The following is a 25,439-nucleotide window of genomic DNA, read 5'->3' on the forward strand; positions in this document are numbered from 1 at the left end:
TTCTGCAGGGAGACCAGAACATCCTCTTACACTCTACTTTCCACCATTAAATTTCTGGAGGCATCATGTGCAAAGACTCAGGGGGTTCACCTTCCTACAGTTAGATTTCACAGCCAACCTTATTATCACAATCACAGAGACCTGTAAAAGGGCACTGCCCATTGTTTACACTGCTAGCAGGGACTGAGGTTCTGGAGGCAGGACATTAACTAAACTGCACCTATACCTGTACCACACATATATCGCACCTTTTACTTCATCTGTACCCCACCTATACTGCATTCTGGTTTACTAAAACTGTTAAGTGCACCAACGCATTTTAAAAGGCCTCAATGGTAGCCGGCAGAAAAACAGCATAATGGACTACCCCTCCTGTACAACCATCCTGCAAGTCCTCTATATTCTCCTCTTCCCTTTCCTTAATTTCTATGGACAGTGCACATCTTATAATTCTAGACCTAGCATAGTTACCAATAATGCTCTTTTGTTCTTTAGCAGTATAGTTCTTTTGTTCGGTAAATCAAACTTTACTACTGCTCATCGCTGAATTCACTTAAACTTTTTTTTTGCAAAGAGCCATGGAAACTGTTGGCATATAAAATTAGAGTATTATAATAAAATTAATGGAAATGATAGCACAGAAAAAACCCTTACTGTAGCTGTTGGGGCGGAAGAACCATTTGACCCCAGGAATTAATAAGTCGAAGCAGCATCCACTGGAATGACATTCTTGAGGACTAATTCCTGCATATCCGCACTTCACAGCCAAGCTGGTTTCTCAAAATCACAGAGACTGGTGAGAGGGCACTGCCCATTGTTTACACTGCTAGCAGGGACTGAGTAGTTACTGGAGGCAGGACATTAAGTAGACTGCACCTATACCTGTACCACACCTACATTGCACCTTTACTGCATCTGTACCACACCTATACTGCATTCTGGTTTACTAAAACTGTTGTTAAGTGCACCAACGCTTCTTAAAGGGCCTCAACGGTAGCAGGCATAAAAACAGCATTGCGGGCTGCCCTTCCTGTAAAACCATCCTGCAAATCCTTTATATTCTCTTCTTCCCTTTCCTTCATTTCTTTGGACAGTGTGCACATCTAGGCCTACCATAGTTACCAATAATGCTCTATTTTTTGTTGGCAGTATAGTTTTTGTGTTCGGTAAATCAAACTTTATTACTGCTCACTGCTGATTTCATTTACACTGTTTTTTTTGTTTTGTTTGCAAAGAGCTGTGGAAACTGTTGGCACTATAAAATAAGTGTATTATAATAACATGAATGGAAATGATAGCATAGAAAAACCCTTACTGTAGCTGTTGGGGCGGAAGCACCATTTGACCCCCGGAATTGATGTATCGAAGCAGCATCCTCTGGAGTGACATTCTTGAGGACTAATTCCTGCATATCCGCACTCTATTCTGTCAGCTGGGCTCACCAAGCACTGAGCCTTATCTATGAAGAACAATTAAAAATATTTTTTTGAAATGGCAATTAATAAGGCTTGCAGTCTGTGCGTAAAAGGTTTTGGCGCTTATGAGGAACTATGAGGAAATTTGCCTCCACATGTGTGACTTAAAAATAAGTGTGATTTTAGACAAAGTGCACCTATTCTTTTTGCCGCTTTGCCCTGACCTAAATGATCCTACCCTCACTCAAATGAGTTCCAAGAGATCGCATGTAGCCTACGTGGTCGAATACTCCTAAAATAAATAAATCTGAGCCACTTGAACTACTTATCTCACTTTGTTAATGTACAGCTGCTATCAATAAAGTATATAAAAATATACTTAAAGCAGAGCTCCAGGTTCCCAATAAAAAATTAAAAGTCAGCAGCTACAAATACTATAGCTGGTGACTTTTAATATAAGGACACTTACCTGTCCAGGGATCCAGCGATGTTCTCACCGGAGCTGATTCTTCAATTGGCTTCAGGCGCAGGGCCTGCATCTTAAGTAAGGAAAACTGGCAGTGAAGCCTTGCGAATGGAAGGAGATATCAGTACATAGAACCTCAATCTGAGTCCCCTGCCCTTTATGAGTCACCTCATCCCCCCCTTACCTGAGGATGAGGTTGGCAGCCAGCAGCAGCCAAGATAGGAACAGCAGCCTCTGGTGCCTCTCCCACCTCATAGCTTCTCTGGCGCCTATCCTGCTTCATGTCTCCTCCGGCTCCTCTCCCCTCTCATGTCTCCTCCGGCTCCTCTCCCGCCTCATGTCTTCTCTGGCTCCTCTTCAGCCTCATGAATCCTCTGGCTCCTCTCCAGCCTCATGTCTCCTCTGGCTCCTCTCAAGCCTCATGTCTCCTCCGTCTCCTCTCCCACCTCATGTCTACTCTGGCTCCTCTCCAGCCTCATGTCTCCTCCGGCTCCTCTCCAGCCTCATGTCTCCTCCAGCTCCTCTCCTGCTTCATGTCTCCTCCGGCTCCTCTCCTGCTTCATGTCTCCTCCGACTCCTTTCCAGCCTCACATTTCCTCTTGCACCTCTCTCCTTCCAGCTACTCTGCCACACTTCCTAATTGCAACACCAAGCTCTCTTCTTACTGGCACTGCTGATTGGATGCTCTCTAGCTGCAATTGGCGGAGGTGGACAGAGACGAGTAACTACCACAGTTGTCAATCATCCATCCTGCATGCAGCAGATGTAAATACCTCCTGGGCCTGGGTCCCTCAGGATGGTGTTACCCCTCTGGCAGGTGTCACCCCCCCATAGCGATGTCACTGACTCACCTCAAGTGCCCATAGGCAACATAACCCTGATTTGCATTGGTACCAGTCTGTTGTTGCCCTGTGCTGTTCATTTAGTGAGGAGAGCTACAGTTTATGCTGGTTGGTTTGAACGTAAGGTGGCACTCTAGCCATATCAAGTAAAGCAGTATGCTGCAAAGATATTCTCACTGTTATACTCTGTTTGTCTGAACATTATTTGACAATATGCTTTGTTACCTTACCGCAAGGCCTCGAGTCTCATTTCTGGGTGACCATAAATTTTTAAGAAATTGGTTGATATACTACCAACCTTGATACAATGAGACCAATCCAGCTTTATGAAAGGTAAGAAAACGTCAGATGCCAACAGATGGCTCATTAACATCATCCATCAAGTAGAAAACACTTGGACACCTTCTCTGTGCCTCTCTTTGGATGCAAAGAAGGCTTTCGACAAAATACGGTGCTCCTACATTCAGGCAGTGCTCCACAGCAATCTCAGCCCTTTATATATCTCCTTCAGCACAAATTTATGCTTTCGAAATGTTATCCAAGCCTTTTAATATCACCATTGCAACCAGACGAGGATGTCCCCTGGCTCTTTTAATATTTCATCTACTAATGGAACTTCTTGCAGAGCACCTTAGAACCAATACTCTCATCTCAGGTTTCAAGAATGGTACCAAAAATGAATCTCTTTCGTGATTAATTGATACTTATGGTTACTAAAGAAGAAGTTGTTTGTGAGAGAATCATAAAATATAGTGATGTGTAGTCAGTGGTGTATTTAGGTTTTGTGCTGCCCTAGGCAACACAAAAATCTTAAAAATCGAACCCCCCCTGACCTACCTGGCAGAGAGAGAGCCTGACACTGACCAACACCAGACCTCTCCACCCCCCCTTCCCGAGGAGAGTATGGCAGTGACCAACAACATCCTTGCCTCATCCCCTCCCCACCGACGATAGAGCCTTCCACTAACAATGGTGACAGAGAGACGCTCGCCTTCACAGCTCTGGACATCCCCGAGAACGACAGTTGAGCTCTGCATACACCATCAAGCAGCCTGCAGCCTTGCTTGGATCCCACCTGTCCCCATGCCACATATGTCCCTTCATCCAGGGAGCAGTGCTGCCCCCCTAAAAAATGCCACCCTAGGCAAATGCCTTGTTTTTCTTATAGTAAATACGCCCCTGTGTGTAGTTATGGTGTGTCACAAAGAACTGGTAACTGTGAGTAAAGTTATACAAGGAGCATTCAAGTCAAACTGGGACTTTTAATTTTACAGGTATAAAAAGGGATGCTAGCGTGGCGGTACTACACGCAGTAGTAAGTGGAAAGTGTGTCCTATTACTAATTGGCATCCTACTCCTACTCCACTTTAGGTGATCTCTGAAAACCCATCTCTTTAGGGGAGCCTATCCTGCTTCAGAGCTGAATGTTATTTTTCAAATTTCATACACCATGCAGCTCTTAAGTTACTCAACAATATCCTCAATGAATATTTAAATAACGTCTCTATTTAACCAGAATGATTCAAGGAATAAACGAATATTCCACAATAATACAGATGGGTGATGAGTCGTGACAGTCTCTCTGATATTTTAAATCATAGTATGGTGACTTCGGTGATAAATATAGCTGTAGAATGCACTAACCAGATAGCGCTTAATATTGCGCATATAATAGAATAGATGGTATTAGGTCATCTAGGGTTGGCCATCCAGAACACGGATCTGTTGAAGAACGCCACCAGAAATTGTAGTGACTCTGCCACGTGGATCCCTCATCTGGCCAGATGCCAATAGACATTTGAAAGTGTAAGTGTCACTACTATATATATTTTTTTACAAATTTTGAATAAAAACGGTGTTGCACTATGCAACTGTTTGTGCTTGGGCTCTTTTTTCTCTGAGCCCACTTCCTAGGGAGCCCTTGGGGTGATTTATTAATCACTGGCACCCTCTGGGAGATTGCACCCACCTGATATTCATCTGTGGTTTTGAGCCTTGGATTCGGGATGACATCTAGACCGCTGGCTCCCCCTGGTGGATCTGGATCGCATAACCTGGAAATATTGGCTGAAACGCTACAATTTCTGGTGGCGTTCTTCAACAGATCCGTGTTCTGGATGGCCAACCCTAGGTGACCTAATACCATCTATTGTATTATATGCGCAATATTAAGCGCTATCTGGTTAGTGCATTCTACAGCTATATTTATCACCGAAGTCACCATACTATGATTTAAAATATCAGAGAGACTGTCACGAATCATCACCCATCTGTATTATTTTGGAATATTCGTTTATTCCTTGAATCATTCTGGTTAAATAGAGATGTTATTTAAATATTCATTGAGGATATTGTTGAGTAACTTAAGCGCTGCATGGTGTATGAAATTTGAGTGATATAGAAGGTTTTGCAGTGATTACCTTTCACGCTAGCTGCTCCTGCCTCATAGATCTAGCGCTCGTTTTTTCTTTGATATTTCAACTTGAATGTTATTTTTGTTTGTCAACTGGTCCTCCCACAGTTTTTATCTCTTTGTATCACTTGCCTCTCCTTTTTAGGCTATAAGCATAGGAATATCCCTTACTGTAGTTGTTGGGGTGGAAGCACCATCTGACCCCGGGAATAGTTGGGTCAAAGCAGCATCCTCTGGAATGGCATTCTTCAGGACTAATTCCTGCATATCCACACTCTGTTCTGTCAGGTGGTCTCACCGAGCACTGAGCCTTATCTATGAAGAATAATTGAAAATATTATCTTTGAAATAGCAATATTAATGTTTACAGGCTGCACATAAAACTTTTTCTTGTTTATATGGAACTTATTTTTCTAATCACACATGACTTACAGTAATTGCGCTTTCAATTCAGTCCACTTCCAAGATTTACACTGCTCAGCCATATGTACAGCTGTTTCTAGGTTAACAGAGGACTTTTCCTCCACTGCAGTTCAGTAACCCCCCCTTCAATGACTTGACAATAGAAGGAGAAGCAGCAAACTAATGAGATTTTCTCTCTGTCATTCTGCACACTCCTCCTATCAGCATGTTCCTTGTTAGCACATGGTCACTTTAGTATATATGACTGGCTCTTTAGGTTGCTTTTTTCTCTCCGAGTCTGAGTTCAGCTACATAGGGGATCGTGAGAGGTTAATACCCAGTCGAATTCAGGTACTTACACTATTTTTTACAGTAGAGAGCTGCGGAAACTGCTGGCGCTATAAAAATAGTGTTCTATAATAATATTAATGGAAATTATAGCATAGGAAAAACCCTTACTGTAGTTGTTGGAGAAGAAGCACCATTTGACCCCGGGAATAGATGGGTCAAAGCAGCATCCTCTGGAATTGCATTCTTTGGAACTAATTCCTGCATATCCACACTCTATTCTGTCAGCAGGCCTCACCGAGCACTGAGCCTTATCTATGAAGAATAATTGAAAATATTATTTCTGAAATAAAATCAAGTGCTTATATTGCTTGTGAGCTAATATGGTGAAATTCAATAGTGCTATAATTAATCAATTAATCAAAAATAATAATAAATGATCATTTCCCCCTGATGAAGCCACGTGACTCTGTGGCGCAATGCATAGGGGAGGGGCTCTGATGTCACTACGTTCTGTCAGCTTGTCACAGCGAGTATAGGAAGTGTGCAGAGAACACACAGAAGCTTTTTATCAAAGGCGCATTATTATTGTTGAATATGTGAGTGGGATTATTTGTTTGATTAATTAAATATTTAAAAGGATAAGGCATTTTTTGCTTTCTTTCTGGTACCATATATGTGGAGTTCTGGAGGGGATACTAGGAGAAATAGAGCCGTGGAGGTGAGAGTGAGGAATCCATTCATCCATATCCATCATAGGGAGCAGCACTTTGAAGAGACACCAGGTGGATTATTAATATATTGCAATGTGGAACCATCTGAGAAGGAGATCTGGAGTAGGATCATTTGCATCTGTCCTTTTAGGACAAAAAGCGATTTTAGCCTAAATATATTAGGCTAAAAAGGAGGTGAGCGCATAATAGAGTAATAATCATCCTATTTCATCCAATTGTTGGAACAAGTCTTTTTCATTTAATATTTAAGGAGGACTGTTTATATATTATGGACACTTTTTGATGGGATTTTTTCTTATTATACTAGATTGCATTGAGTTGGCCCCGCCCTTTGCAGCTATAACAGCTTCAACTCTTCTGGGAAGGCCGTCCACAAGGTTTAGGAGTGTGTCTATGGGAAGGTTTGACCATTCTTCCATATAGGAATGAGGTCTTGGGGCTCATTCACATGGGTGTTGTGGCCTGTATAGTGCAAGCTAGATTTTTTTTTTATGTGGCTGGAGCTGTGTGCAGGCAGCCTATGTTATGCTATGGTGATGGAGCAACTATATGAACATGGCCACAGGTCCTAATTTGACTGGCATGTGGATGTAGGTGTACAGACTCAACCACAAACTATACATTCAGGGGACACTCACTCGCATCTGCACACCTTTCATATTAACTGTACATGTAGCTGTGTTTGTACAGCCTTTCCATCCCCATAGAATAACAGGTGACTCCAGCTGCACAAACAGCTCAATTACACTGTATGGGCCAGAGAACATGTAAATGAACCCTTAATTGTCTTATTTTCTACATTTTTTATTATTTTCACCTTTTTTATTATTTGTTGCAATATTTTTTATTTTTTACATTTTTTTCACAGTGCTTCTGGAGGGCTTTGTTGAAATCTCAGGGGGGTAAATAGACCCCTAAAGTGTAACTATTGAGACAGAGAAAAAGGAATGGGGAAACACATTCCCCAGTTCCTTTCTGCAGCCTTAGCTGCAGAGAATGAAAAAACAGGAAGAGCTCTGTACAGCCTTCATGTTCATTCATAAACCAAAGCATAGTAAACACAGTTTACTATGCTTCAGTTATGAATGAACACAGAGAATGATAAATACTGATCACTCACTATGTTCAATCAAAAAGGGAAGAGGAGCGAAGCCAGCAGTGCTGCAGGGGGACACATGAGGGGGTGGGGGCGTGGGCCCAGGCAGCAAAGGGGATAGTGCACAGGAGGGGTGATCGGTGCTGCAGGGGGTAAATTAAAAGAATCAATCCCTGTATGACTCTCCATGTGGCCATGGAAAGGTGCAAGAGGGAAAAGAGGAGAAACCAGCTTCACCTTCTGAATGGATAGCCAGATAAGGGATTTGTTTCTTATAATCCCTCCTCCTCCTGCAAAACCTAATGTGACAGGGAGGCTGCATGACCTCTGACCAGGGGGCCCCCAGGCAATAGGGGATCATGGGGCCCCTGTGTCCTTGCCCAAACTCAAAAAAGCCTATGAAAAAGGTACCAGGGGCATCTCATGGGGCCCCCTACTGACCCCGGGCCCTCGGGCAGTGCCCGAGTTTCCAAATGGTCAGTCCGCCCCTGCCTCTGACCCCTGATGCCCACTGTTATAGAGGACAGTTAAGCCTGAATATCATCACATAGGTAAATCTATACCTCTTTGCGGAACTGGATGCCTTAACTCAACACATGTTAACATAATCAGCATTACCGCACCACAAAGAATTAAATGGGCCCTTAGTCTAGAGGATTTTTATCAACTATGTGAAGCCATGTTAACCTAAACCAACTTCAGGGTCTCTGCTTAGGCTTCCATGTTCCCCATTTGGTATATTCCACTGAGGGTGCAAGTCAGGCTAGGGGTCCACCCTGACTCCAAATAATTCATAGAACAAGGAGAGAAATATAATCAACCGCACATCACGCAAGCCCAGTGCGTAATAGGTGATAGCAGCCTCAGCCTAACTCCATTGAGTACACACCCCCAGACATGTTTCGCCCCACCCACGGGGTTTAGTCATGGAGATAAGCAATGTGAAGCAATAACTTAGAACAATAGAAAAGGTACTGCTGCTCCAAGGCAAGTGACAGGTGAAACCAACCCGGCCACTCATGCAGGTTCCTTACTGACAGCATGAATATATACTGGAAGAAGTAGCCACACACCGCAGATGGATGCCAATATAAACAGTAATTTATTCCATCATATGCTTAAAAAGTGTGCTTAGTCATAACCAAATGATTGGTTAATTTATTAAGCACGCTTTTGTATGAATAATGTAACCATCCTTTGTCCGTGGTGCTTGGTGTAGCTGGCCAGCTAAGACCAGTCCTAGGTTGTTAATATGGTTCACATATATGTGTATATCAAACATGCCAATAACCTCAGTACAGTATATATGTGCATATGTTAAAGCCAAAAGCAGAATCATTGCTGTGATTTATGTCTTTGATTGTTTTATGACATTTTTATATTAATTGTGTTAGCAGAGGCAGAAAAGGAAAATATGCCTTTAAGAGTTAGTATAAGGTGAGCCAATCACAGACAGCCTCACACTGTACAGAGCCTTAACCAATCCCAGCCAGTTTCACATTTATGCCTGTGTAAAACTCCCTGCTAGGATTTTCTAGAGACACATGCTCACCAGACAGAGGAGGAAACAGACAAAGTTCCAATCAGAAAAGCTTTATGGAGACAGAGAAGGCCAAATAGGTATTTAATGCACTTGTGTGTTCCTCTATTGTTTAGTAATGCAGGTAGATCTGTATGTAAAAACTGTTGTATGTGTGTTTACTTGTAGTTCCACCGAACTTATCGAACTTACGAATTTACGAATCAAGTCACTGTAGAGTAATCATAATCCAATCGAACCTATTGAGATAAGCTATCGAATCAACCCAATGTAATACGAATTAAACCATTGTAATATGAAAGAAGCCATTGTAAGCAGTGTTATATGAAGAAGATTGAAGTTATTAAAGAAGTTAACTAAAGTATACGGTGTGCTTTTTAAACCTACTGCATCCATAGAGCGGCATTGGAGGAATTACAGAGTAAAGTCAGTCTAATCAAACAAAGAAACAGCAATTGCATAATTTTTCTAATGCCACAGCGCACTAGGCACCAAAGGGTGCTGCGCCTGCCACAGTGGAACTATTACCCTCAGAGGTCAAGCAACAGCGCTCCTCAACTTGCACAGTAAAGAGTACACTAGAGAAATAGAGCGCCAGCATATACCGCCACGCGGAGACACCTCAGCGGAAAAACAGTACAGGCCATAGCACGTGCGCATTAGTCAGACTGCAGACGACTCTTAAAGTGGCATAACGGCAAAGGCAAGACAGTCAGAGAAAGAGCGCCAAACCTCCTGCACCCCTAGAGAGAGAAAGAGATGCATGGGAGGAGGGCCAGAGTCCAGAGGTAGAGTGCCCGCACCGCTATCCATCAAGAGACCACGTGTTGCATCCAGAGAGTTCACGATACTAGTCGCAAAGTCACCGCAGAGCATCGCAAAGTTACCGCAGAGCATCGCAAGTTACCGCAGAGCATCGCAAAGTCACCGCAGAGCATCGAAAAGTCTCATTTAAGATTGACATTTGTTTCTGCAACCTTCAGATCACGGTATCCTGTTCTTCAATTAAGGTCAGAGCTTTCCTTTATTACTCACTTATGCACATAGGTTTCTGCAAGAGACATTTTTGTGCTCAAGAGAATACAGACTTTTAATAAAAGAGAGACAGTTATAGTATATGACTCGGAAGTATTTAAAGTGAAAGTCATTTATTGCCTGTGTTTTGGTGCTATTACATGTAAAGTGAAAGTCATTTATTCTTGCATTTGTTAGTATTGCATTTAAAGTGACAGGTCCTTATTTTTCATATTAATTGTTATAGCATTCAGAAATGGCTGAGCCTAGCATTGCCACCCCACTGTTAGCGGATGCAATGATAGATATGGTAGAAGGTGAAGAGCAAGAGAACCCGTCTGTATCTGAAAGGTGCAATGAAATGGTAGTCTCGCCCCAAACAAATATAGCTGAAACAGGTGAACTAAGACGTTCATCACGGGACAGAAAACCGACCCAAAAGGTGCTAGAAAATTTGGAGCAAGAGGCAGCACTGAAAGAAAAAAAGTTTGCCCGAATGTATGAGAGGTGGAAAGTATACACCATAGACATTCGCAGAAAGCTAAAACAAGAAAGCATAAAGGAGAATTTGAGTGAAATGATAGAGACAGTAGAAGATTCTGAGTCAGAGCTTATGACAGCATATGTCAACTTGCGGTCGTCCTTGACACCCTCCCAGGATACTGTAAGAAACATGGATACATGTACCGCAGTCACTAGGGATTTAGTGAAGCTTATGAGAGAACTATCATCTGCAGCAAAATATGATGAAGTCAAGGCACGAAAGGGAATGAATGAGCTCTTCATGAAAGACTATGCTAGGTCCTTAGGAGGAACCACAATCTCAAGTGTGACTTCCATCACTAGCAGAAGTGCTAGCCACATAACAGAGTTCTCAAGTACGTCAGCCAAAAGAAAGGAATTAGCTGAACAACTCGCTGCCAAAAGAGCAGAAGCTGAGATGGAATCTGCCATTGAGGCTCAGCGTCTACGGATGGCTGAAATGGAGGCTCAGCGCCATAAAATGGAAGCCGAAATGGAAGCTCAGCGACATAAAATGGAAGCTCAGAGCCATAAAATGGAAGCCGAACTGGAAGCTCAGCGCAATAAAATGGAAAGTCTGGAAAGGCAGAAGGAAGTTAAGATTATAGAAGCCAGACTCAGAGTGCACAAAGAGGATACGAATCAGGGTAGTCATAGATCCAAATCAGTGCTAAGTGGACTGACTCCTACGTTCTTCCTTACGCCCAGGAAAATGGAAGGAAATCTCCAGCATGTAGTGAAGAAATAAGTCATAGTCCTTCCATCCCTGCTCAGAGAGAAAAGAAGAGAGACTCGCCTGATTCAGAACAAAGTGGAAAAAGAGAACCAGATAATTCAACTCCCATATGTCATGGCAGTGGTCACGAGGATGTTACAACTGTTGACCCGGCGAAACCTCAGAGAATATATCTCACTAGACTTCCTGTTCCAGAACCTACTATATTCTCTGGAGACGTACTTAAGTTTATAGAATGGAAGGCAAGTTTTGAAATGATCATTGAACATCATTGCTCCCGTCCAGTGGACAAGTTATTCTACCTCCAGCGGTATACTGGCAGAGAAGCAAAAAAGGTTCTTGAAGGTAACTTCTATAGGAAAGATGAAGAAGCCTACAAGCAAGCTTGGGAAAAATTAAATGCAAGAGATGGTCATCCTTTCTTAGTGCAAAGAGCTTTCAGAGAGAAGTTGATAAACTGGCCTAAAATAGGTCCTAAAGAACACTTCAAGCTCCAAGAGTATGGCGACTTCCTGCAAGCATGCAGCAATGCTATCCCACATGTTCAAGGACTAGAAGTATTGAACGACTATCTAGAAAATCACAGGATGCTAGCCAAGCTACCAGAACAAGTGGCTTCTGGATGGAATCGCTATGTGACTGAACAGTTAGATCACGGCAAAAACTTCCCAAGTTTCAGAGTTCTCTGAATTTGTCAATAAGGAAGCACGAATAGCGTGTAATCCAGTAACAGCATCTTATGTCTTAAAACCCTTAGAAGAAAGGCCTACAAGAGAGATAAGACGTGCAAGAGCAACTAGCTTTGCAAGCAACACAGCTACTAAAGGTCCAGATGCCCATGAGAGCAAGTTCAACGTCATTACTGGGATCAGTAAAGAGTCAGAACCGACAAGTCTTCAGACTACCTTCAAGTGTATGTTCTGTGGAGAGAATCACTCCATACATAAGTGCCAACAACTGAAGGAAAGGTCTCCAGATGAAAAGAAGAAATTTGTGTTTGATAATCAGCTGTGTTTTGGATGTTTAAGAAAAGGCCATATTACTAAAGAATGCAAGAAAAAGGCCACTTGCAGCTTTGTAAAGGACGTCATCCTACACCACTACATGAAGAACGTCCAAAGAAAGAGAAATCCTTAATGCCCAAGGACACTGAGGAAGAAAATAAAGCGACAGTATTCTCTTGCAGAGTGAGAGAAAGAGAAATCAATGGCACGTCAATGGTTGTACCAGTGTGTATTTCAAATCCTAAAAGGAAGAACAAGAAGGTATACGCCTATGCGCTACTGGATGCCCAGAGTGACGTCACCTTCATTGATCAAGAAACCTGCAAGAAATTATGAGTGGCTACAGAACCAGTGAAACTCAAACTCACCACAATGACAGGAAGAGACACATTGGTGAACAGTCAAAGAGTCAAAGGACTGAGAGTTAGAGGACTCCACTCAAACTGCATATTAGATCTACCTCCAGCTTATACAAAAGACGACATACCTCTGGATCGAGATCGCATACCTACCTGTGAAACAGCCAACAAATGGGAACACCTATCTGTCATATCTCATGAAATGTCCCCACTGAAGGAATTTGGTGTTGGACTGTTGATAGGATACGACTGTCCCGAGGCCTTGGTACCACGAAAGATAATCACAGGAGGAAAGGGTGAACCCTACGCAGTCCAGACTGATCTAGGATGGGGTGTTGTGGGAGGAAAACGACAGATTGCAGATTCAGGACAGGTGACAGGATTGTGTCATAGAATATCTGTCCAAGAGTTACCAACTGTAAGTCCAGCGAAAGTACTCAAAATCCTAGAATCCGACTTTGCAGACGTAAGTTCTAATGAAAAGAGTGTATCCCAAGAGGACATAAAGTTTGTACAAGTTCTAGAAGATAATATTCAGCAAAATCAACACGGTTATCTTGAAATGCCCCTACCTTTTAGAGAACGACCTCATCTGCCAAATAACAGAGATCTTGCCCTGGCAAGATTGAAAAGCTTAAAGAAAAGGATGGGAAGAGATCCCAAACTCAAAGATGATTATTTGAAATTCATGAAAGAAATCCTCAAAGAAGGGCACGCAGAGAAAGTTGATGGTCAGCCTAAAAATGGAGAAGTGTGGTACATACCACATCAAGGTGTCTATCACCCAAAGAAACCGGATAAGATCAGAGTAGTTTTTGATTGCTCAGCAAGGTCCAATGATGTTGCATTGAACGATCATCTACTTAAGGGACCAGATCTTACAAACACTGTACCTGGAGTACTCTGTAGATTCAGAAAGTATCCCATAGCAGTCATGTGCGACATTGAAAAGATGTTCCACCAATTTCATGTGAAGGAAGAAGATAGAGACTTCCTGAGGTTCCTATGGTGGGAAGACGGGGATACAGATACAGAGCCAGCGGAATACAGGATGAAAGTACACTTGTTTGGAGCAGCATCATCCCCAGGTTGTGCCAATTATGGTATGAAGTATCTGGCCAATCAGAATGAAAAGGATTGTCCATCAGCAGCAAATTTCTTGAAGAAAAACTTTTATGTCGATGATGGTCTTATAAGCCTAGAATCCTCAGAATCTGCCATTCAGTTGGTGAGAGAGAGCCAAGAGTTATGCGCAAAGGCAAACCTGCGTCTTCACAAATTCATCTCAAACGACAGAGAGGTACTAGAATCCATCAGTGAATCCGAACGTGCATCAACAATGAAGAATGTGGATCTTAACTATGATTCTCTTCCAGTTCAGAACGTACTCGGATTGGGATGGAATGTAGAAAACGACAATTTTTTCTTTGAAATATCCATGGAAGAGAAAGTTCCAACTAGACGTACCATTCTTTCCACAGTAGCCTCAATATATGATCCGTTGGGATTCTTGGCACCAGTAATCCTCAGAGCAAAAGAAATAGTGCAAGAATTATGCAGACAGAAGTTGGGATGGGACGAACCCATACCTGCAGGCTTGAGGCCAAGGTGGGAGAGTTGGATAAGAGACTTGCAAAATTTGAAAGAAATTCGGATAATCAGATGTTTTGTACCTCCTGATTTCGGAAAGTACAAGAAAATAGAACTTCATCACTTTTCAGATGCCAGTAGTCATGGTTATGGTCAGTGCTCCTACATCAGAGTAATAGGAGAAGAAAAGATACACTGTGCCCTAGTTATGGGAAAGGCCAGAGTCGCACCCAACAATATTCAGACAATACCAAGACTTGAACTAACGGCAGCCGTCGTTTCAGCCTCAGTAAGTCAGTTTCTGAGAGAAGAATTGGAATTGAAAATAGATGAAGAGCATTTTTGGACAGACTCACAAGTTGTCCTAGGTTACATAAACAATGAAGCTCGAAGATTCCACACTTTTGTCGCTAACAGAGTTCAAAAAATTCGAAAAGCAACGAATCCAGAACATTGGCACTATGTTGACACAAAGCAAAAACTGGCAGATCATGCTTCAAGAGGCCTAAATGTAACAGAATTGAAGAATTCAAACTGGTTCACCGGTCCAGAGTTCCTTTGGGAAAGGGAAATCATACCCAGTGAAGGTTATACAGAACTGTCTATGGGTGATCCAGAAGTAAAGGTAGTTCAAACATTGAGCACTGCCGCTAAGTGTCAAGATGACATACTTGAACAACTAGCCAGATGTTCAAAGTGGAATACAGTCATAAACATAGTAGCTCGAATTCAATGCTTAGCAAAAGGAATCAGAAAGAAAAATCTTTGAATGTAGAGGAAAGAGTGAAAGCTGAAGAAACGGTTATAAGACTCATTCATCAAAGATTCTACAGTGAAGAATTGAAGAGACTTAGTCAAGAACCTAAGAGACTTCCAAACAACCACCCATTGTACAAGCTTAATCTTATTCTGCAGGATGGTATACTGAAGGTGGGAGGGAGGCTGGAAAATGCGTCGCTACCTAACAGAGTTAAACATCCAGCAATTGTACCCAAACATTCTACCTTCACAAGATTGATTATCAATCACTACCACAACAAATCCTTGCATCAAGGAAGAAGCTTTACTCAAAGCTGTTTGAGAGAAGGTGGTTACTGGATAGTGAAAGGAAGCAAAGTTATTGCGAAGTACATAAGTAAATGTGTAATCTGTAGAAAGGCACGTAGACCTACAGAAGAACAAAGAATGGCTGATCTACCAGCTGATCGTGTAAACCAATCACCACCATTTCTTTATAGTGGAATGGATTGCTTCGGCCCACTTATAACCAAACAAAACCGCAAGGAGTACAAGAGATATGGACTGATATTTACATGTCTAAGCTCCAGAGCAATTCACCTGGAAATGTTGGAAGATATGTCAACCGACGCCTTTATCAACGCCTTAAGATGTTTCATAGCCATTAGAGGTACTGTCAGAGAACTTAGATCTGACCAAGGATCTAATTTTTTGGAGCAAAGAACGAATTGAACAAGGCTCTAAAAGAGATTGATAAAGAAAAAGTAACTGAGTACTTGTTAGAGAAACAGTGTGATTTTCACATGAATGCTCCACATGCAAGCCATACAGGCGGAGTCTGGGAGAGGCAAATCAGAACTGTAAGAAACGTACTAAGTTCAGTGTTGAAAAAGAACGCCGGAAGATTAGATGATGCTTCACTTAGGACACTATTCTATGAAGTAATGTCTATTGTTAACAGTCGTCCACTTACAGTCAACAACATCAACGACCCAACAAGCTTGGAACCTTTAACTCCCAACCATCTACTTCACCTTAAAGCTGATTACATACAGCCAACGCCTGGCAACTTCACCAAAGAGGATTTATACGCAAGGAAAAGATGGCGAAGAGTTCAATATCTATCAGAGCAGTTTTGGAATAGATGGAGCAAGGAGTACTTAGCTCAGCTCATACTAAGAAGTAAATGGCAAACGCCTAGAAGAAATGTACATGTTGATGACATAGTGTTAGTAAAGGAAGACGACTTACCTAGAAGTCAATGGAAATTGGCCAAAGTCCTAGAAGCTCGAAAGGCCGAAGAAGGACTAGTAAGAAGATTTTTGTTACAAATGGGAGACTCAAAATTGGACAAAAAGGGAAAATGTCTCACAACTCCACTCAAGTTGGAACGTCCAATACAAAAGTTAGTTGTTCTGCTTGAGAGTAACAAAGACACTTGAGAGTTGAGAAACTGATGGAAAATTCCTCAAATTCATGTTCGAATCCTATTGCTGAGAACATAGATAATTTTGGTGGGAGTGTAGCTGGCCAGCTAAGACCAGTCCTAGGTTGTTAATATGGTTCACATATATGTGTATACCAAACCTGCCAATAACCTCAGTACAGTATATATGTGCATATGTTAAAGCCAAAAGCAGAATCATTGTTGTGATTTATGTCTTTGATTGTTATATGACATTTATATATTCATTGTGTTAGCAGAAGCAGAAAAGGAAAATATGCCTTTAAGAGTTAGTATAGAGCTGAGCCAATCACAGACAGCCTCACACTGTAAGAGCCTTAACCAATCCCAGCCAGTTTCACATTTATGCCTGTGTAAAACTCCCTGCTAGGATTTTCTAGAGACACATGCTGACCAGACAGAGGAGGAAACAGACAAAGTTCCAGTCAGAAAAGCTTTATGGAGACAGAGAAGGCCAAATAGGTATTTAATGCACTTGTGTGTTCCTCTGTTGTTTAGTAATGCAGGTAGATCTGTGTGTAAAAACTGTTGTGTGTGTGTTTACTTGTAGTTCCACCAAACTTATCGAACTTACGAATTTACGAATCAAGTCACTGTAGAGTAATCATAATCCAATCGAACCTATCGAATCTATCGAGATAAGCTATTGAATCAACCCAATGTAATACGAATTAAACCATTGTAATATGAAAGAAACAAGCCATTGTAAGCAGTGTTATATGAAGAAGATTGAAGTTATTAAAGAAGTTAACTAAAGTATTCGGTGTGCTCTTTAAACCTAGTGCATCCATAGAGCGGCATTGGAGGAATTACAGAGTAAAGTCAGTCTATCAAACAAAGAAACAGCAATTGAATAATTTTTCTAATGCCACAGCGCACTAGGCACCAAAGGGTGCTGCGCCTGCCACACTTGGTGTACAGCAAATGATGGAATAAATTTCTATTTACATCAGCATTCATCTGCGGTGTGCAGCCACTTATTCCAGTATATGATGTAATTACTTACTGAGGTTTGGGAAGAAGCACCATTTAACCCCAGGAATAGTTGAGTTAAAGCAGCATCCTTTGGAATAGCACTCGCCCGCACTAATTCCTGGATATCCGCAGTCGGTTCTGTCGTTCGGACTCACTGTGCACTGAGCCTTATCTGAGATGGAAAACAAAAACAATAGGAAATTCTTGTTACACCCTCAAATCAACTGAAAAAGCTAATTTGCTGATCTGATGTCTTCAATACTAATTGAGTAATTGGCTTAGAATAAGTAGATCAGGAGTTCTGGCCTTAATGCTTAGCTAAACCCAAAAAAGAAGATTTAATATATTATAGCCTAGCCACCCTTAGATGTAGGGGCTGCATTCATTTTCTGATTTCTGGGCTACGCTCATTCCTCCACTGTATATGTAGGGTAAGGACATGAATGTGCCCATGTAATTGTCCTTTCTGGCCACTAGATGACAACAGAATTAGTGGAATGAGTTAGGCCCAGGAACAGTTGGATTGGCAGGTAGTGCTGGTGCTGTAGGAGCCATTAGAGCTTTCCATAGGTAGGACACCAGTATAGGCAGTACATGGAGTACATGGTGTTAATACCAACCCTGCCTCTGCCACTAGTGGGGCATCCTGGGTTGTAGACTAGCATTTAGTTAAGGAGAAGAGCCCATACCTTACAGGGGTCATCTAGATTCCTGCATCCCTAGGCAGGGATGTATATAGTCCATAAAGTCCTGTTCATCTCCATGCCAGTGGTCTCCAAACTGTGGTCCATGGGCCTGATGCAACACTTTGATTGCCTTTGTCAGGCCTTTGGGGTACTACGCCTACCATTGACACCAACAATGGAGCACTATTCTTCCCACTAATACCAATGACTGGGCACTATTACTCCCACTGATACTAATGATGAGGCACTATTCCGTCCACTAATACCAAAAACAGCAGTGTTCCTCACGCTGATTCCAACAGTTGGGCACTATTTCTCCCATTGTTATCAACCACGGCACTATTCCACTTATAACAATGATGGGTCACTATTCCTTCCACTAATAAGAGCAATGGCACTATTACTCCCACTAACAACGACTGGGCACTATTCCTCCCACTAATACCTAACGTGAGCCACTATTCCTCCCACTAATAACAATGACTGGGCACTATTCCTCCCACTGATACTAACAATGGTGCAAAATTCCTTCCACTAATACCAACATTAGCACTATTCCTCCCACTAATACCAATGATGGGACACTATTCCTCCCACTAATACCAACAATGGGTCACTATTCCTCCCACTAATACCAGCAATGGGGCACTATTTCTTTCATTAATACCAACAACAGCACTGTTCCTCCAGCTGCTTCCAATGATTAGGCACTATTCTTCTGACTGTTATCAAGGACGGGACTATTCCTCCCACTTATACCAATGACGGGCACTATTCCTCCCACTGATACTAACAATGGAGCACTATTCTTTTCACTAATACCAACAATTGAGGACTATTTCTCCCACCTATTCCTACGATTGGGCTCTATATCTCCCATTATTATCAACGATGGCCCTCTTCCTACCACTAATACCAATGACCAAGCACTGTTCCTCCCACTGATACTAATGATGGGGCACTATTCCTTCCACTGATACCAACAATGGCACTATTCCTCAAACTAAAACCAATGATGGGGCACTATTCCTCACACTAATACCAATGATGGGGCATTATTCCTCCCACTAATGCCAATGATGGGGCAATATTCTTCCCACTAATACCAATAATGAGGTACTGTTTATCCTCCTACTGACCACAGTAATTTTTTTACTTCCACTGACCACCAAGCCTAAGGCATTTTCTACTCCCACTGGCCACAGTCTGGCTTCCCTAAAGACTGAAGGAACATAAACTGGTCCTTGCGCTAAGTTTCTCTCAGTGCCAGTTTTCTTTGAAAAATCAACTCTACTTTCTATTGAAGGAAATGAAGGAATATTCAAGAGTGTTTTAGAGATAATGGCAAATATAGCTTGTGATATTCTCCTTTGTGGAAAATTCAGGTTATGTTTGTTTTACAAGTTCTCTGTGGTAGTACTTACTTTCAGAGTTACTGTGGAAGCACCAGTTCACTCCCCGTACACTGCTATCAAAGCAGCACCCTCTCTTGGCACAGTCTGAAGCACTTACTCCAGGTAATCCGCAGCTTCTTCTCTCATATGGAGAACTGCCACACTCAGCCGGTGCTGGTTCATTTAAATAAAAACACATTTGGAAGAATTATGTAAGTATTTTAATACTAAACTCTCCAAACAAATAAAGCTTAACACTTCCTTCGTGCAACTGAATTATCTGCTAACATAATAGAAAGATATACAGTCCAGTTAAAATGTTCTTCAAAATATGTATCAAGCGCAACAAAGCTAATATGGGGGCTGTAGGACCTCAGTTTTGGAGAGCAATCACAAAAATGAAATGTATTCCTCCTGGAGAGGGATACACTGAGTATACACTAGTAGAATTTTGTTTGAGATGTTTTGTCATAAGAAAATTCTTTCATCTTCCTAATCATTGCTCATATAATCAGAACTCATATAAAGTTCTTATGTGCTGGTATCTAACACCAGTTCGTTCTTATAAATTTGTACCAGGCCACTCTCCTCTTTGCTTCAGATTGTGTGGACAGGAGGGCACAATGACCCATATCTGGTGGACCTGTCCCAGGGTTCGCACGCTTTAGTATGTTCCCTGATTGACACGCTCCTACACTATAATCTACAGAGGCATTACTACTCAAACCCATACAGATGGTGCGTAAGAAACACGCAAAATTAATCACCTTTCTATTTATTGCTAAACCATTGCCCATTCTTGGAAATCACCTGTTCTCCGATTCCAAGAAGTCAAAAACCGACTGACCGGCTTCATGGTCAATGAGAAATTGACGGCCATACTGGAGGATAAACATGCAAATTCTTGAAGATCTGGTCCCCCTGGATAGCTAATCTGATTTGAGAGCATTGCAACTGTAACCGCAACTTTTCTTTCTCTCCATCTGTTGCAAGATTGAATCATTAAACTGATTCAACTCTCTAGGATGTTGCCCCGTTCCTCTTTTCTATCAATCCCCTTTTCGTGATCACTTAGCCTCACCCTTCTCCTGCCCCCCTTTTCCTTTCCTAAAAACTATTTCCCCTCTCCCCCTACCATCCCCCCTCCTCCCCATAGATATATGTATTTACCCAGTTGGGCCCAGGGGCGGACTGACCATTTGGAAACTCGGGCACTGCCTGAGGGCCCGGGGTCAGTAGGGGGCCCCATGAGATGCCTCTGGTACCTTTTTCATAGGCTTTTTTGAGTTTGGGCAAGGACACAGGGGCCCCATGATCCCCTATTGCCCAGGGGCCCCATGAGTTGTCAGTCCACCCCTGGTTGGGCCATTTAGTTTGTGGCCCTTTTTTTTATGATGCTAGAAGGCAATCATATAGGTACCTGTCCCTACCTTATAATCATTACTGAAGAGTTGAGCCTTGGTAAATCCATGGGTTCCTGTTTTTTCTTCTGGTTTTGCCCAGAATTGGGTAGTATTTGGAATTATCCATCAAAAACCCATGTTTTCTCACTACATCTCTGTCACAAATGGTTTTCCTGGCTCTAGTAGTCTCGGATGCTCAGATGTTACTAAATAGTTTTGGTGCCTGCACTTGGGTGTCCTAGCCTTTTGTATTTCTGCAATCCAGCTTGGTTTCTTATTGTTTTCCACTGTGTAGGCCACTCTTGTAAACTGGTAAATTCTAATAAAAAGTATTGAACCAGAAATTCTGTTAGTGTATACCTAGCTGTAGACTGATACTGAAACTCCCTTCCATAGTTTGTAGCAGGGAGTGTAGATAAATTCAAACACTTTCAGATAGGTTTCTTAGTGAACACAATGTACAAGGATATGGAAAATGGTACATGGACACGCACGCACTCACACACATAGACAAGTGCTGGTGACCTTTGAACTGCTAAAGAATATTGAATGGATACCATCCATTTGGAGATTTCAAGTATCCATATATCTGCTGTTGGTCATACACTGTATAGATGCAGATTAAAATACAATTCCAAGTTTCATGTCATTCTTCATGTACTTTATTGGAACCAAATTGGCCAAACAAACTATTTCCATTACAGAACAGTGCAGCCACTGTGTGCTGTAATATACTGTAGTAGCATTAGCTACTTTACATGCAGTAAGCGGCGCTGTGTAGCAGCAACAGTATGGGAGGCTCCTCCACCATTCAGGAGAAGCCTTGTATTTTTTGTCAATGAATACAAGGCTTTCTTTGATTGGTTGAGGTGGGCACATTAAATTATGATCACCACCTTGACAGAGAAGCCTTGTTTTCATTGATAAAAACACAATGTTTCTCCTGAATGGTAGGGAAGCACTCGGCCCAACTCTTTATTTTCAGAAGCAGAGGAGATGTCACCGGTGCTGCTGCCAGAACACAGCACAGCATACTGTGTGTAACTAATGCTACTACAGTCCATTGCAGCACACCCATAAGCCCCATCATTCTGTAAAGAAAATAGATTGTTTGGACCAGTTTGACCCAAAATAACTATTTCAAGTGTCATTAAACCCACATCAATAAAAAAAACTGTCAGTACATGCTGTACATATTCACTCTGTGGGATTTATTTTCTGCATTCTGGTTGATCCTGCTGTTCACTATCCCTTCCCCCTTGTCTGTGTCCCCACTGCAGTCTGAGATTGTGTAGACCAGCCTCTGCCACATCTACTGAGCATGCTCCAGTTTCTGTTCCCTGCTAAGCTGTTCATTTTCTCCTTTTTCTTATCTCTGCAGCTCACATGACTATAGAGTCACACATGTGGGCATTTACACTCCAGATAAATGACAGCCTACTCCTTCTCTCCTCCTTGCCCTCTAAACAGCTATACACTATTGGGCTGGATATTACGTTGATTGGTGGAGATTTCACCTCCCTGAATCTCTCTAATGGGAGGGAATCTAAACACTATCCAAAATGAAAAACGTTTTGGCCTTAGATACATTTTAAAGTGTAGGTATAGCTAAGACTTTTTTTTTATATTTTGGTGGGATGGGGAAAGATTAGAACCCTTTATCAGGTCTATATTACTGTTTATATACTGGCTGGGGAGAGTCTTCTTCACTATTTGTCCCAGTGACCATTGTCTGTGGTACAAAAATGATGGGAAATCTAACATTTTTGAGCTGTCAAAAGAACAAGAGGTAAGGGGGAATTATTTAATGGGAATACCCTGTCTGATGACAACACTATAAGAGGGAATACTGATTTACTTTTGAGCAATTTCCTCTTTCTTAGATGTCTCTGGAACAAGAAGGGAACTATCCCCGATGTCACAGAGGAAAAAAACTACTATTACTATTCCGTACCCCAACTACATACCTCCTAACTTTCTGAAATGATAAAGAGGGACACCTTTTAGCACACAGTATGTGGGTAAAGGACATGTCCTGCAATGGTCCTGGTTACACGGACCACAAAGATCTATAATGCAGAAAATGATTGGCTAATCCAGGGGTCTCCAAACTTTCTAAGCAAAGAGACAGTGAATAGTTCTTCAGAGTTTGGGGGGGGGGCAGACTGTGGCTTAGTGGGAGTAGAAAATGCCTCAGTGTCAGTTGGAGTAATAATAGTGCCCCATCATTGGTTCTAGCGGGAGGAGTAGTGCCCCATTATTGGTATCAGTGGGGGGAACAGTGCCCCATCATTGATATTAGTGGAAAAAACAGTGTCCCATAAATGGTATTGGTGGGAGACATAGTGCCCCATCATTGGTACCAGTGGGAGACATAGTGCTCCATCATTGGAATTAGTGGGAGAAATGGTGTCCCATCATTGGTATCAGTGGGAGGAATAGTGCCCCATCATTGGTATTAGTGTGAAAAATAGTGTCCCATCATTGGCATTAGTGGGAGGAATAGTGTCCTATCATTAGAATTAGTGGGAGATATAGTGCCCCATCATAAGTATATGTGGGAGGAATAATGTCCCATCATTGGTATTAGTGGGAGGAATAGTGCCCCATCATTGGTATCAGTGGGAGGAATAGTGCCCCATCATTGGTATCAGTGGGAGGAATAGTGCCCAATAATTGGTATTAGTGGGAGGAATAGTGTCCCATCATTGGTATCAGTGGGAGGAATAATGTCCCATCATTGGTATTAGGGGGGTAAATAATGTCCCATCAGCGGTATTAGTGGGAGACATAGTGCCCCAGCATTGATATTAGTTGGAAAATAGTGTCCCATCATTGGTATTAGTGGGAGGAATAGTGTAATATCATTGGTATTAGTGGGAGGAATAGTGTACCATCATTTGTATTAGTGGGAGGAATAGTGCCCCATCATTGGTATCAGTGGGAGGAATAGTGCCCCATCATTGGTATCAGTGGGAGGAATAGTGCCCCATCATTGGTATTAGTGGGAGGAATAGTGTCCCATCATTGGTATCAGTGGGAGGAATAGTGTCCCATCATTGGCATCAGTGGGGGGAATAGTGCCCCATCATTGGTATCAGTGGGAGGAATAGTGCCCCATCATTGGTATTAGTGGGAGGAATAGTGCCGTATCATTGGTATTAGTGGGATAAATAGTGCCCCATCATTGGTATTAATGGGAGATATACTGCCCTGTCATTAGTATTAGTGGGAGACATAATGGCCCATAATTGATATCAGTGGGAGAAATAATGTCCCACCATTGTTATCAATAATAATGCTCCATCATTAATATTAGTGGGATATATAGTGACCCATCATTGGTATGGGGGGGATGAATGGTGCCCCATCATTGGTGTCAAGGAATAGTATCCCATTGTTGGTTTCAATGGGAGGAATAGTGCCTTGTATCAGTAGAAAAGAGCACCAGTTTGGAGACCACTGGGCTAAACTACATGTGTACTTTATTGACCTCTATTTTTCCTTTTAATTGACTTATTAAAATAACCAGTAAAATAGCAGTTGGATAAAAAAGTTTAGAGCAACTTAACACTTTTGGTAATAAAATAGTATATTTTGCATAGAAATGTACACATCAGATCAAAAAGAAGGACAACTGAGGCTGCACAAGGGATTTGGTCTCAAATGAGGGATAGTTGGAAACTATGAAACTCAAAAACACGAAAAAAAGTTTTACCAAACAAAGGGAAATTTCACTCCATCAATGTCTCATTGCAAACAAGCAATGCAACATTGGAGCCTTGAAAGGAGCAAAAACCAATGCAACATTGGAGCCTGGGAAGGAACAAAGACTAATGCAACATTGGAGCCTGGGAAGGTGCAAAGACCATTAGGTATGGTGCCATTTGTCTCGGTCATTTTGCCTACTTGTGACATGGCCCTTAGACTCTAGTCAGCCTGTTTGCTGTACAATTTTAAAATTTGTGAGTTGCAATTACTTACAGTTTTCCTTCCTTCCATTTCCATCAGCCAAGCTCTGAAGTGCTAGAAGTACACCGGTCAGCAGAAGGAGCCATTGTTTGGGTGCCATGATGGTGGTTCTATCTGGCCTACTGAGATGACAGACTGCAACTGGCTTTCATGGTCATATATGTATATTTATATAGCATTTGCAGACAAGGCATAGGGTCATTTTTGACGCAGAAAATATTTCATAACAAACCATGCTATTTTTCCAACAAAGGGCCGGGATTTTTCTCTTTGTTCCTACAAATCTCAGCACAGGACAGATAGGCGTTTCTGTAGTGTGCAATGTACAGTGTATTTGACAGCTATTTCAGAAATGCAAGGAGGTATATTTCAGCAAATAATTCCT

The 25,439-nt window shown here is 42.0% G+C and overlaps 1 protein-coding gene and 1 long non-coding RNA gene across 2 annotated transcripts in view; both read right to left on the reverse strand.

The window, feature by feature from the left end:
* LOC149450444 (uncharacterized) overlaps positions 1-8,555 on the reverse strand; it is a 45,734-nt gene extending 37,179 nt beyond the window's left edge. Inside the window, exons 1-4 of the mRNA XM_089691950.1 lie at positions 8,546-8,555; positions 5,998-6,141; positions 5,308-5,451; positions 1,316-1,459 (exon numbers count right to left, since the gene is read on the reverse strand). Of these exons, the coding sequence (XP_089548076.1) occupies positions 1,316-1,459; positions 5,308-5,451; positions 5,998-6,141; positions 8,546-8,555 (442 nt within the window). The remainder of the gene's footprint in view (positions 1-1,315; positions 1,460-5,307; positions 5,452-5,997; positions 6,142-8,545) is intronic.
* Positions 8,556-17,632: 9,077 nt separating this feature from the next.
* On the reverse strand, positions 17,633-25,184 carry LOC149450445 (uncharacterized). The gene is made up of 3 exons (XR_016315251.1): positions 25,067-25,184; positions 19,710-19,853; positions 17,633-17,771 (listed from the first exon to the last, which is right to left on the reverse strand). It is a non-coding gene; the product is annotated as an uncharacterized LOC149450445 (long non-coding RNA).
* Positions 25,185-25,439: the final 255 nt, after the last annotated feature.

The sequence above is a fragment of the Staurois parvus genome, unplaced genomic scaffold (genome assembly GCF_062004578.1).
Source record: "Staurois parvus isolate SC_StPar_1 unplaced genomic scaffold, SC_StPar_1.0 ptg000574l, whole genome shotgun sequence".
Lineage (NCBI taxonomy): Eukaryota > Metazoa > Chordata > Amphibia > Anura > Ranidae > Staurois > Staurois parvus.